Source organism: Chiloscyllium punctatum, chromosome 10 (genome assembly GCF_047496795.1).
Source record: "Chiloscyllium punctatum isolate Juve2018m chromosome 10, sChiPun1.3, whole genome shotgun sequence".
Lineage (NCBI taxonomy): Eukaryota > Metazoa > Chordata > Chondrichthyes > Orectolobiformes > Hemiscylliidae > Chiloscyllium > Chiloscyllium punctatum.
The window spans coordinates 38904915-38918456 of NC_092748.1; the positions used below are offsets into that span (position 1 = coordinate 38904915).

At 42.0% G+C, this 13542-nt stretch overlaps 2 protein-coding genes across 5 annotated transcripts in view; one reads left to right on the top strand and one right to left on the bottom strand.

The window, feature by feature from the left end:
* Positions 1 to 10065, top strand: part of dnah7 (dynein, axonemal, heavy chain 7) — a 398230-nt gene extending 388165 nt beyond the window's left edge. Inside the window, exons 63-64 of the mRNA XM_072578963.1 lie at positions 6868 to 6971; positions 9590 to 10065. Coding sequence (XP_072435064.1) covers positions 6868 to 6971; positions 9590 to 9796 — 311 coding nt within the window. The 3' untranslated portion in view covers positions 9797 to 10065. The remainder of the gene's footprint in view (positions 1 to 6867; positions 6972 to 9589) is intronic.
* slc39a10 (solute carrier family 39 member 10) overlaps positions 1 to 13542 on the bottom strand; it is an 86133-nt gene that overhangs the window by 13944 nt on the left and 58647 nt on the right. For 3 of the 4 annotated variants that reach the window (XM_072578960.1, XM_072578961.1, XM_072578959.1), the window contains one exon: positions 10087 to 11185. The exons of the other annotated variant lie outside the window; for it this stretch is intronic. In XM_072578960.1, coding sequence (XP_072435061.1) covers positions 11039 to 11185 — 147 coding nt within the window. In that variant the 3' untranslated portion in view covers positions 10087 to 11038. Of the gene's footprint in view, positions 1 to 10086; positions 11186 to 13542 lie in introns of those variants that run through there. 4 annotated transcript variants of the gene reach the window in all.

Sequence of the window (13542 nt, forward strand, 5' to 3'; positions counted from 1 at the left end):
CACACTTGGCACATTGGAAGATGGTTGCGGTTGTTGGAGGTAGTCATCTCAGCTCCCAGACATCTCTGCAGGAGTTCCTCAGGGTAGCGCCCTAGGGCCAAACATCTTTAGTTGCTTCATCAGTGATCTTTCCTCCATCTTAAGGACAGAAGTGGGGGTGTTTGCTGATGATTGATTGCAGCAGGTATTGCTTCAGGTCCTGAGTAGCAGGCTGACTTTGTTGCTGATATTATACCACATTACTGGCATTGTCATCACGAGGTGTTTATTGCAAGTGAATGCTGTCTTTTCCTGTGTGCCCTTGTACCACTTGGAAAGACCACATATTTTTATTTTCCTGTATTTTTTAATTTTGGACTGAAATAGGAAAAGAACAGTCTTAAAACCATAGATTGCTGCCTTAGGCCTCAATTCCTGTTTGTACCAGTTCCTAAACTCCCCACTGTTTTACCAATCTGTCTACCTCCTCTTTAAATGCTCATCTTGAGATTCTCCACTGGGCAGAGAATTCCAGATATTTATCATTCTTTGGGAGAAGAAATTTCTTTGCATCTCGCTTTATAAAGGTACAAATAAATGGATTCTAGCTACAAGTAAATGCCTTGAAGAAGTTTTCCTCCTCTCTCTACAAGAATCTCAGGGAGTCCCTCTCCCACTGCAACTCCCAGGTCATTTCCTCTGCCCTGAAGATCTTCAACCATGTCCTGAGACAAACTTGCTACCACAGCCACATTCGCTTCCTCAGTGCCTGCCTCCGTAACCAACTCATCCCACACGGACTCCGGACCAGCTTTAAACCAGCAGAGTTCGGACCCAAACAAGACAAACAGTACAGACTACAGATTCAAAAACACCAGCAACAGTTCTCCTCCAAGATCCTCTGCTCCACGCTTGCAGCAATGCGCCGGTACCTAACCTCTCTACAGTCAGCCCTGCCTCAGCTGAGGGCCACACTCTCTCAGAATTGCAAAGGATCCACTCTGTACTACATCCTCAGGAGAAATCATACTCTCAACAAACAGTATTTCAACTCCATCTCAAACATCAAAAACTGTGAGTACAACAAACTTTTATCTACTCATCTCCATAACCAACACTCCTCAAACACTCCAGAAGATTCCCCCGGACTCTGGAACCGCTCGGATGCCATTAACCATGCGGCTGGTGCAGCTGCCACCCCCACGCTGATTGATGATGTCACTTCCGCCCTAACATGGCCACTCCCACAACCATTTCTGCCCCTCACAATTCCTCATGCATCACATGTGACATCACTTCCACCCCTCACATCATCGCTGATGTCACACGCTCAGTGACTTCCGCCACCCCCCTACTGCCGTGTCTGCCACTTCCGCCCCCACCAACGCCACTCACCTGCATTCTGCTGACACGCCCCCCACAGATCCCATTGTCACCATTCCCGGCTCCCAGAACCCTGAGGGGAACACCACCCCTGCTCATGACTCCACCCCCATTCCCCCCACCATCACACCCACTCCAGTTACTGGCTCTGCCCCCACTCCCAGCTCCACACCCACACCAGATCCCAGCTCCCAGCCCTGCTGAGTTTTCACCATCCCTCCAGACCTTCCCCTCACTGAGGACGAACGATCAGTCCTCAACAAAGGACTCACCTTTATTTCCCTCTGTCCACGCATCAATGAATTTAATACACGCCATGACGTCGAACACTTCTTCTGCCGCCTCCGCCTCCGAGCTTACTTTCACAATCAGGACTCCCGCCCACCTTCCGAGGACCCCTTCGCCCACCTCCAACGCACTGCATCCACCTGGACACCCCACGCTGGCCTATTACCTGCCCTCGACCTCTTCATTTCCAACTGCTGCCTCAACCTGTCTACCCACCTCCCCCACTCCATCCTCTCACCCTCACAACGCGCAGCCCTCCAATCCCTCTGCTCCAATCCCAACCTCACCATTAAGCCAGCAGATAAAGGGGGGGCAGTGGTAGTCTGGTGCACTAACCTCTACACCGCTAAAGTCAAACGCCAACTCGAGGACACCTCTTCCTACTGCCTGCTCGACCATGACCCCACCCCCCCACCACCAAACCATCATCTCCCAGACCATACAGAACCTCATCACCTCAGGAGATCTTCCAACTTCATAGTCTGGGAACCCCACACGGCCCGGTTCTACCTCCTTCCCAAGATCCACAAGCCTGACCACCCTGGCCAACCCATTGTCTCAGCATGCTCCTGCTCCACTGAACTCATCTCTACCTACCTCAACTGTCCTATCCCCCCTAGTCCAGGAACTCCCTACATACATTCGAGACACCACCCACGCCCTCCACCTCCTCCAAGACTTCCGTTTCCCTGGCCCCCAACGCCTTATCTTCACCATGGATATCCAATCTCTCTACACCTCCATCCGTCATGACCAGGGCCTCCAAGCCCTTCGTTTTTTCCTCTCCCGATGTCCCCAACAGTACCCTTCCACCAACACTCTCATGCATTTGGCCGAACTGGTCCTCACCCTTAACAATTTCTCCTTTGAATCCTCCCACTTCCTCCACACCAAAGGGGTAACCATGGGCACATGTATGGGCCCCAGCTACGCCTGTCTCTTTGTTGGCTATGTAGAACAAGCAATCGTCCATAATTACACAGGCACCACTCCCCACATCTTCCTCCGCTACATTGATGACAGCATTGGCGCCACCTCGTGCTCCCGCGAGGAGGTTGAGCAATTCATCAGCTTCACCAACACATTCCACCCTGACCTTAAATTTACCTGGACCATCTCTGACACCTCCATTCCCTTCCTGGACCTCTCCATCTCCATTAATGACGACCGACTTGACACTGACATTTTTTACAAACCCACCGACTCCCACAGCTACCTGGATTACACCACTTCCCACCCTACCTCTTGCAAAAATGCCATCCCGTATTCCCAATTCCTCCGCCTCTGCCGTATCTGCTCCCAGGAGGACCAGTTCCACCACAGAACACACCAGATGGCCTCCTTCTTTAGAGACCGCAATTTCCCTTCCCACGTGGTTAAAGATGCCCTCCAACGCATCTCGTCCACATCCCACACCTCCGCCCTCAGACCCCACCCCTCCAACCGTAACAAGGACAGAAGGCCCCTGGTGCTCACCTTCCACCATACCAACCTTTGCATAAACCAAATCATCTGCCGACATTTCCGCCACTTCCAAAAAGATCCCACCACCAGTGATATATTTCCCTCCCCACCCCTTTCCACCTTCTGCAAAGACCGTTCCCTCCGTGACTACCTGGTCAGGTCCACGCCCCCCTACAACCCACCCTCCCATCCTGACACCTTCCCCTGCCATCGCAGGAACTGCAAACCTGTGCCCACACCTCCTCCCTCACCTCCATCCAAGGCCCTAAAGGAGCCTTCCACATCCATCAAAGTTTTACCTGCACATCCACCAATATCATTTATTGTATCCGTTTCTCCCAATGTGGTCTCCTCTACATTGGGGAGACTGGACGCCTCCTAGCAGAGTGCTTTAGGGAACATCTCTGGGACACCCGCACCAATCAACCACACCGCCCTGTGGCCCAACATTTCAACTCCCCCTCCCACTCTGCCGAGGACATGGAGGTCCTGGGCCTCCTTCACTGCTGCTCCCTCACCACCAGACGCCTGGAGGAAGAGCGCCTCATCTTCCGTCCCGGAACACTTCAACCCCAGGGCATCAATGTGGACTTCAACAGTTTCCTCATTTCTCCTTCCCCGACCTCACCCTAGTTCCAAACTTCCAGCTCAGCACTGTCCCCATGACTTGTCCTACCTGCCTATCTTCTTTTCCACCTATCCACTCCACCCTCCCCCCTGCCCCTGACCTATCACCTTCATCCCCTCCCCCACTCACCTATTGTACTCTGTGCTACTTTCTCCCCACCCCTACCCTCCTCTAGCTTATCGCTCCACCCTTCAGGCTCTCTGCCTTTATTCCTAATGAAGGGCTTTTGCCTGATGCTGCCTGAACTGCTGTGCTCTTCCAGCACCACTAATCCAGAATCTGGTTTCCAGCATCTGCAGTCATTGTTTTTACCTAACTATGAACTGTCAACTATTTACTAGCTAAAACTCTAACCCAGCATTTTACAACTCCTAGGAGAAAGTGAGGACTGCAGATGCTGGAGATCAGAGCTGAAAAATGTGTTGCTGGAAAAGCGCAGCAGGTCAGGCAGCATCCAAGGAGCAGGAGAATTGATGTTTTGGGCATAAGTCCTTCTTCAGGAATGAATTTTACAACTAACTCCTTCTGGTGTCAGCCCGTCTGTAACCAAACCCCCTCACTGTTTGAACAAAACAGGGTTGACACCACTGACAATAAGGTTCAATAGCTTGGTTTTAAAAACTGTCGTATTTCCTTTCACAATCCTTGGTTTTAAGAACAGTCCTTTTCCCATTTCAGTCCACCATCAAAATGCAGAGATATAAAATATTATATGATAAAATAACTCTAACCTTGTAAGATGAAAAAAAATTTTAAAAATGTGTTTCATCACAAGAAATGTCTTTCACAAACAACAAAACACAAGACTTACATCTATTCATTCTCCCTTCCCTAATATAGTCTTACTGTTTTTTGAACTTTAACTTATTTTATAATTTTACACTTGAACACCTCACAACACAACAATAACATTATTTTTTTCAACAATATGAATAATAATCCATTAAATGGTTGAAGTAATAGACTCCATCTCCATAGACTTGCATTATGAGGTTTAAACTTTTCAATGAATAAGAGTGGGTTTAATGTTTCTCTGTGAAAGAAATAGACTTGAAGTGTTGAAGAGCCAGTAATAATCCCAAAGTCTCCTATTTTATGGTCAAGTACTTCTTCTGATTCCAGTTTGTTTCTTACAGAAATACCTTTCTGGCTTCTCTGCTTCCTGAGTCATCATCCTGGAACTTCATCTGCCACACTGCATCTACCCCCAAATTAATCACCATTTTAAAAAATCTGGAGAAATCAGGGACAGCTCATTTAGTTGTTAAAATTTCCTTCTGCTTCTCCAATGCTGCCTGGCATTCTACTGTTTGTACCACTTTTGTTTTTTTCTTTAATAAATGTGTGAAAGGTACAGATATTGTGCTGAAGTTAAGCACACATTTTAGTTAAAACCTACACATTCCTAAAAGTTTTGATTCATAAGTCTTTGCATTGTAGCTAGGTGTTTGTAACATCATTCGACATTGTTATAACCCAAGTGGTGTGAGAAAAGCAGATATTTCTTTAGCTCTTGACATAAACTCACCAGCGCTCCTTCAATGGATCCATCATAGAAAAAAATGAAGCACTACTAACTCTATCAATTTAGTCTTCCAACCATGAATCTTTTGACTGCATTTGCCTTTCTATACAGAGTCTAGTTGATCCATTAAGATTATAAACTAACTCTACTGGTGTCCTTCTGCTGCTTTGATTAGGTTCAATCAAGTGATTTTCCAGCATGTTTTGACTCTCTCTCCACTTGAGATTGACTTTCTAGGCTTAACCAATAAGCATGCTGTTTTATCAATCTTTGCTCTCCCAATGCAGTACACCTCGGTTATCTCCAGAGATTACCTTATATTTTTTAAAGACCCTCCCATTATCCTTCTTGCTAATATGAGAAAACAGTGTCCAACTGTCCCAGTATTTGTGTTGGCTAATTGAATTATAGGAGGTTCTTTTGAGAACTGTCTACCTCAGTCTCATAGTCTCTGTCATCTTCTATTACTCTTACCACCTGACATACATTCCTCCTTGTTCTCTTCCCTGTAATGATACCTTTACAATATGTTTATGTGATATAAGTACTCCTGATCATAAAGAAGAATCAGTTATCAGGTATCACTAGTCCTCTTTACTTTATATGGTAGCCATGATGTAGAGGTGCCGGTGTTAGATTGGGGTGGACAAAGTTAAAAATCAGACACACCAGGAGCGGTTGGACTATAATCTGGTGTTGTGTGAATTATTTACTTTATATGGAACACTAAATTTCACTTTTAGCGGTTCACGTTGTAAAGGCAGCAATACCAACACTTCATCTCCCACTTGAAACATTCTAGTTACTGAATTTGCCCAATTTTGTTTCATTTTTGTCCTTGAAACTTTCAAATCTTCTTGTGCTATCTTATATTGCTCCTGTGATACCAGAACATGGCCAAACAATGTAACATGAGGTTTCGTAGTTTTGGTTCAAGAACATCTCCTTAATTAATTTTAATGGTCCTCTAATCTAATGACAAGAGATCAATTCAAATGAACTAAACCCAATCGATTCATTTGGGGAATCTGGTAGCAAAGAGGAAAAATTATAATCCTTTGGGTCAATCCTGTGGGTATTCCTGACAGTATGCCATAATCATGATTTTGCGTTTGATGGTAGCCCGTCAAAGCTCCCTCGTTTACAGATGATACGCCATTAATTTTTTGAATATCCAAACTGCTAATGATCTCCTTGAAAACTTTAGATATACAGTTAGAACCCTAATCAGGCTGTATTTCAATTGGAGATTCATAATGAGTAAAATAGATTTAACTTTTCTACTACTAGTTGTAATTGTCCTTAAGGGATTAGCTTCTGAATAACTTAAATGAATAGTTCTTCCATAAACGAATAATCCACAGTTGTTGGTTCAATTACGTATTGAGCTTTCCTACTGCCTGACTTACGTTTTATCGAACTGCACTCTGTCTTCATGAAGGGTTGGCTGTGGGGGTGGGGTGTTGTTGGGGATAAAATCTTAGCAAAATGAGGGCCAGAGATCATTCTTTGAAGTTGTGGAATGCAATAATGAGTCCTGGAGAAGAAAGTGCCTATGTCAAAAATGTTACTCACTTTCATTAATGTATTTTATACACAGGTGTCTACGTACGAGGCCTCTTTATAGATGGAGCACGCTGGGATAGAAGTCTTAAAAAACTGGCAGAATCATATCCCAAAATTCTCTATGATACAATGCCTGTTGTAAGTAGCATCTGTTTTATTAATGCAAGTGTGCTATCTTATATGGCTCCTCTAAAACCAGAACATGGCCAAATAATCCAACATTGAGGCTTTGTAGTTTTGGTTCAAGAACATCTCCCTAATTTATTTTAATGGTCCTCTAATGGCCAGGGATCAATTCAAATGGACTAAACCCAGTAGATATTTGTAGTTTTGTTTCTAAATACAGAGGATCTAAAAAAGTTTTATCTTAGTATCCTGCCTTTCCATTGTTCTTGTGCCTTTCAGGATTTAATTGCCTATCAGACCTTTGGAAGTTTTCAAATATTCTGTTTGCTAATGAGGGATTAACATCATACAGGCAACACAGTGGCTCAGTGGTTACCACTACTGCCTCACAGCAGCAGGGATTTGGGTTTGATTTCCTCCTCGGGCGACTGTGTGGAGTTTGCACATTCTCCCAATGTCTGCGTGGGTTTCCTCCAGGTGCTCCCACAATCCAAAGATGTGCAGGTTAGGTGAATTGGCTATGCTAAATTGCCCATAGTGTTAGGTGCATTAGTCAGGGGTAAATGTAGGGAAATGGGTCTGGATGGGTTACTCTTCGGAGGGTCGATGTGAACTTGTTGGGCCAAAGGACCAGTTTCCATGGTGCAGGGATTCTAATCTACTCATGCAGGACAAGAGGCTATTTGATTCATATGCATGTTCTGCCTCTGTAAACGCTTTTCAATTATTTCCTTCTCATTTAAATTATTTCCTTCTCTTTTCCTTTCACCAACTTTTTTTTCCAAGTCCAACTCCATTTTAAAAAAAACTTCTATTTGCTATCTTTTTTTTCAGATAGTGATTTATATTCAACAAATCACTATTTCTTTTTACAAAATCCCAGGTTATCTGTCAGTTTTTTTTTTATTTGTGTCCTTTGGTTATACTCTATCCATGGAAACAGTTTCTCTTGATCTTTTCTGACAAAATTTCTCAATATTTGAAGTTTCTAAATCTTCTCCTTATATGGTCTCTGCTTCACGAGTATAACCACAGCTTCTATGATTATCATAATTAAAGTTTCTCACTCTGATAGGAGTCTGGCCAATATTCTTTATACCCTCTTCACAGCTTTGCTGTCCTTCCTACAGTGCTTCGAATTGAAACACCAAATTCTAGTTGAGACTTAACCAGTGCCTTAAAGCAAGGATTTTTTTTCTTAAAAGAACCAGGTTTATCAATTTGTCCTACCACCTTCAAAATCTATCTAAATCCCAAGTTTCTTTATGTTCCTGCATCATCTTTAAAACTACACCATTTAAGTTGCCTATTCTCATTCTTCCTTCAAAAATTCATCACTTCACTTGAAGTGAGGACTTCCTAAAGAGGGGTTTGTGATCTTGTGAACCCAGTGTAGATACCTAACCCCTGAACCAAAGATAGTAATGAATGCAAGGTGGGCTATAAACTCTGTTATAGTCTCAGGTTTAAATTTAAGAGATCTAAAATCAATTTGCATGCCATTGGCATGTAAATGAATTTCCTAATGACACTGGGTCAAAATCCTTTCCTAATGGCATTGTGGGTTAACCTACAGCAGGTGGACTGCAGCAGTTCAAGAAGGCAGCTCACCAACACCTTCTCAAGATCAACTTAGGGGCGAGCAATTAATGCTGTCCAGCCAGTCACGCCCATATCCCACAAATGAATTTAAGATATCCTGTAAAATTTTGCTCTATTTTTTAGACACTTCAAATGGTCCTAGACTTTCCAATCATTGGAAATAGATTTTCTATTAACCTTATTGTTCTTATTGCGCTTGGCAACCCTCTTTTGATCAAATATAAACAAATCTTGCTGATTTTAATATTCTGAGCAAGTTTTTTTTTCCAGAATTATTTTTGTAGCCCGATTTGGTATCCTTAGCTGTTGTCTGCAATCTTCTAGTTGCCAAAATCTGCTCCTTTTTATATTTTTTCTTTCAGACAATTTGCTTTTGTTGTTCCTGATCATTTTATTATTAAGGGTTGTTTGTTTCACAAGTAGAAATCTTGAATATTAGCGGGATAAACTGGTGGTATGTCACATGATATTTTTGAACACTTCCACTAACATATAAGTTTGACTATTTACAAATCTGCAGAGTTTAACAGGCGACATTTTGTCTCCTCCCATTTACGTCAGCTTGTCCAGAATCTTAGTAGTTGTTTTATATTTCTACCTTTCAAATATAAGGTTGAACTCAATTATAAGCAATGAGCCAGATTTAATTAAATTTAATAGAAAGGAAGACGATGGTGTAGTGGTAATGTCACCGGATTAGGGTTTGAATCCCACCATGGCAGATGGTGAATTTGAATTTATTAAGGATCTGGAATTAAAACTAGCCTAATGGCAGCCATGTAATCACTGTTGATTAGTAATCCAGATTGTCCTTTTAAAATAATGTCCTTTTAAAAAAGGAAATGATACCCTTGCCTGTTTAACCTACACTGACTCCAGACCCAAATGGGCACAAAATACCAACTGAGCATGCCCCATGAATAATTTAAAAAAAGCCATTTCCCTTCTTGCCTCTAGGACATTGTTACTGAGAGCTATTTCGTCAAGAATAATGGTTGTATCCAATTCTTTTTGCTTTCCTTTGACAGCTGTGGCTAAAACCTTGTAAGAAGTCAGAAATCTCTCCACATCCTGTTTACATTGCTCCAGTTTACAAGACCAGTGAGAGAAGGGGTACATTGTCCACAACTGGACACTCTACTAACTTTGTGATTGCAATGCGTATCCCTTCTGACCAGCCTCCTGAACACTGGATTGGACGTGGTGTAGCTCTACTCTGTCAGCTTAATTCGTAATGATTTTGGTGCAATTTTTTACAGCTTATGTTTACTAATAAGTACAATGCTTAAACCTCATTTTATATTTGGCATAAGTCTTGCTTGTAGAAGGTTTCATAAAATAGCTGCCTCAAATGTGTAATAATCAGGATTTTAAGAATTACTTACTTCTATTCCTCAAACCTTTACTTCTGATTAATCAATTTTGTTGGTATGATTCCTACATAAATTTTACAAGTTTTTTTATGTGCCTATAAATCCATCTGTCATTATAGACATATTGAAATGCAAAGACAAATACAATAAAATCATAGTTTTGCATTGTCAGGAATTTATTAAGTAAAACTTGAAAGAGCCATTTATTTCATACATTAGCATTAGACTTAAAACATCAAAACTTATTATGATGTGATAAACAAAATGATTTTTAATTTCACTTGTGACAAACACCAAGTCTATGGTACCTTAACACTGAAACTTTTCACCTAAATGTCAAAATTAACTGGTTAGGATCCATAATCTTTGGCTTTATTAATGCTGATTAACACGCACAAGAATCACAGGTTCCACTAACTCACATTTATCATATTTTGGCCAGTTGCACTTGATCACATATGATCTATCACATTGATTTATACAGTGACAAAATGGAAATGTCACATAGTGACAGGCTAATAAGGGCTTACAAAAATCAACTCCAAACTAATACAAAGAACAAGCAATCTAGCTGCTCACTGAGAACAGCAAACATGGTTCTGAGGTATTATAATGGAAGAAGGAATGTTAAAGGTAAAAACAAATTCAATGGACAATGTCTACAATCATGAAATAACACCATTTTCAAAAGTAAATTGAAATCTGCTCATTTGTTTATGTGCGACACTGAAGATATGATCTCACAAAAACAGCACCATGAATCCAGATGGCATTACAGTTGGTGAGTGCCATCCATAAACAAACACCTGACACAATGCATGCGAAAAGTATTCTAAACAGTTGTTACAACTACATCACTTATCCTGATCTAATTGTGCTAAATACTTATTCAAGCATTGATTTTGTCGTCTTCACAGACATAAAAAATGTAATTACTTAAGTTTCCATACTGAACCACGGAGGTAACCGTGCGTCAAACCAACGAACAAACAGCAGTTGCTGTGAAAAGTAATCTACTGTCCTAACAAATATGTCACAATTTGCTTTACAAAGTTAAGTACCACCGAATAAGGCAAACAAGACCATATATTATCACCAAAACTGTCAGAAGTGGATTTTGATTTGATCCTCAAAAATGGCAATTAGCAGCATAATGGCGAAGCCACAGAGCATCCCAGCATTCTGTAGAGCAAAGTGCCCAAACTTAGCTTGAATATGGTTATCTGTAGGACGGTGGAGCATTTCTGGTAACTAGAAAAGGGAAAGAAAACCTAATTAGGGCACAATCTGCAATTAACTGTTTTAGGCATCTGCCCTTTCATTGTAAATCAATTTAAAACTTTCCATAAATTGTGACATATAACTAGGCCTAAAAGATGACCCCTATTTTTGAACAGCAAAATGCATTTGTTGGCATATAACTTGATCCCCATTTGTCAAAAAATATATTTAGGCCTATATTTGTGTCAGAAGTCATAGTAATGAACATTATTTTTCCAAATCGACATTTATCAAATCGCCATATGATTTTAAAAATGTATTAAGATAACAAAAATCAAATCAAGTTTTTTTACATGGTATTATTTGAGTCTACTATTCATCATCTTGGAGCTCAGTGGGTTAGCAGTACTGCCTCAGTGCCAGGGACCTGGGTTCAATTCAAGCTTTAGGTGACTGTTAATGTTGAAGTTGCACATTGTCCCATGTTTACATGTTTCCTTTGGTTGCTCCAATTTCTTCCCAGAGTCCAAAAATGTGCAGGTTAGGTGGATTAGCTATGGAAAATATAGGGTTATAGGGATAGGGTAGGGGTGGTGGGTCTGGGTGGGATGCTGTTTGGAGGGGTGGTGTGGATTCGATGGGCTGAATGGCCTGCTTTCAAACCGTAGGGATTCTATGGTTCTATGTTGCGATTTTTGAGAAGATTTACAGCTCAGGTTGAGGTTCAGGTTGTAAGTTTGCTCACTGAGCTGGAAGGTTTGTTTACAGGCGTTTACAGACGGATGCTAGGTAACATCATCCAGTGGAGCACTGGTGTTCTGTCCTGCTTTCTATTTATGTGTCTTGTTAAGGTGGATCATTTCCGGTTTTTTTTCTCAGAGGTTGGTAAATGGGGTCCAACTCAATGTGTTTATTCATTGAGTTCCAGTTTGAATTCCAGGCCTCTAGGAATTCCCGTGCATGTCTCTGTTTAGCTGTCCTAGGATGGATGTGTTGCCCCAGTCAAAGTAGTGCCCTTCTTGGTCAAAATGTATGGATATTTCTTTTAGCGGCTAGTTGGTGTTTGTGTATCCTCGTGGCTAGTTTTTTGCCTGTCTGTCCAATGTAATGTTTGTTACAATCCTCGCAGGGTATTTTGTAAATGGCATTTGTTTTGCTGATTGTTGGTATAGGATCCTTTCGGTTCATCAGTAACTGTTTCAGTGTTTTGATAGGTTTGTAGGCTACCATGATGCCAAGGGGTTGGAGTAGTCTGATAGTCATCTCCGAGATGTCTTTGATGTATGGTACTGTGGCTAGAGTTTCTGGGCGTGTTGTGTCTACTTGTTTGGGTTTGTTGTTTAAGAATTGGCAGACTGTGTTTGTCGGGTACCTGTTGTTCTTGAATACGCTGTATAGGTTTTGTTTTGATGTAACAACCTTATACACATCAATTAACATCAGCCTAGCCTGACCTCACTACTAGACAAACCAAGGACACAAACACCAGACAGCACCAACTGTATCAGCAAGGACAACATTATCAAGCTTGTAGACCTGTGCCTCTCTACCCACTTCATCTTTAATGACAAGACAATCAAACAAATCAACAGGACACCCATGGGATCACCAATATCAGGCTTCTTAGTAGAAGCAGTAATGCAGAGACTTGAACGAACAGCCCACCCCACGATCCAAACCAAACTTTGTCAACAGAGAACGGAACAAATTAGAGGAAACCTACAACATCATCAGCAACATGTTTACTGGCATAAATTTCACAAAAGAGGAGAACAACAACATAGCGACCCCCCCCTCCCCCCATTCCTAGATACCACTGTGGAACAAACAGTTAATGGAGAGCTGCAGACCAACGTCTACAGGAAGGCAGCACACAAAGACCAAATACTTAACTACACAAGTAATCAGCCCAACACCCACAAATGGACCTGCATCAGGACATTATTTAAACGGGTCACAACACACTGCAGCACTCAGAAACAACGAGCGTCAGAAGAAAAATACTTATTGTAACAAACACTACATCAGACATATAGGGAGGAAACTAGCCACCAGGATACATGGACACCAACTAATCACCAAAAGACATGACCCACTATCACGAGTATCCTTACATACAGACCAAGAAGGACACCACTTTGACTGGGACAACACATTCATCCTTGGGAAAGTGAGGACTGCAGACGCTGGAGATCAGAGCTGAAAAATGTGTTGCTGGAAAAGTGCAGCAGGTCAGGCAGCATCCAAGGAGCATCCTGCTCCATGGATGCTGCCTGACCTGCTGCGAAAAAAAAGATCCTCCTGCTCCTTGGATGCTGCCTGACCTGCTTTCCCAGCAACATATTTTTCACATCCATCCTAGGACAGGTTAAACAAAGACATGCACA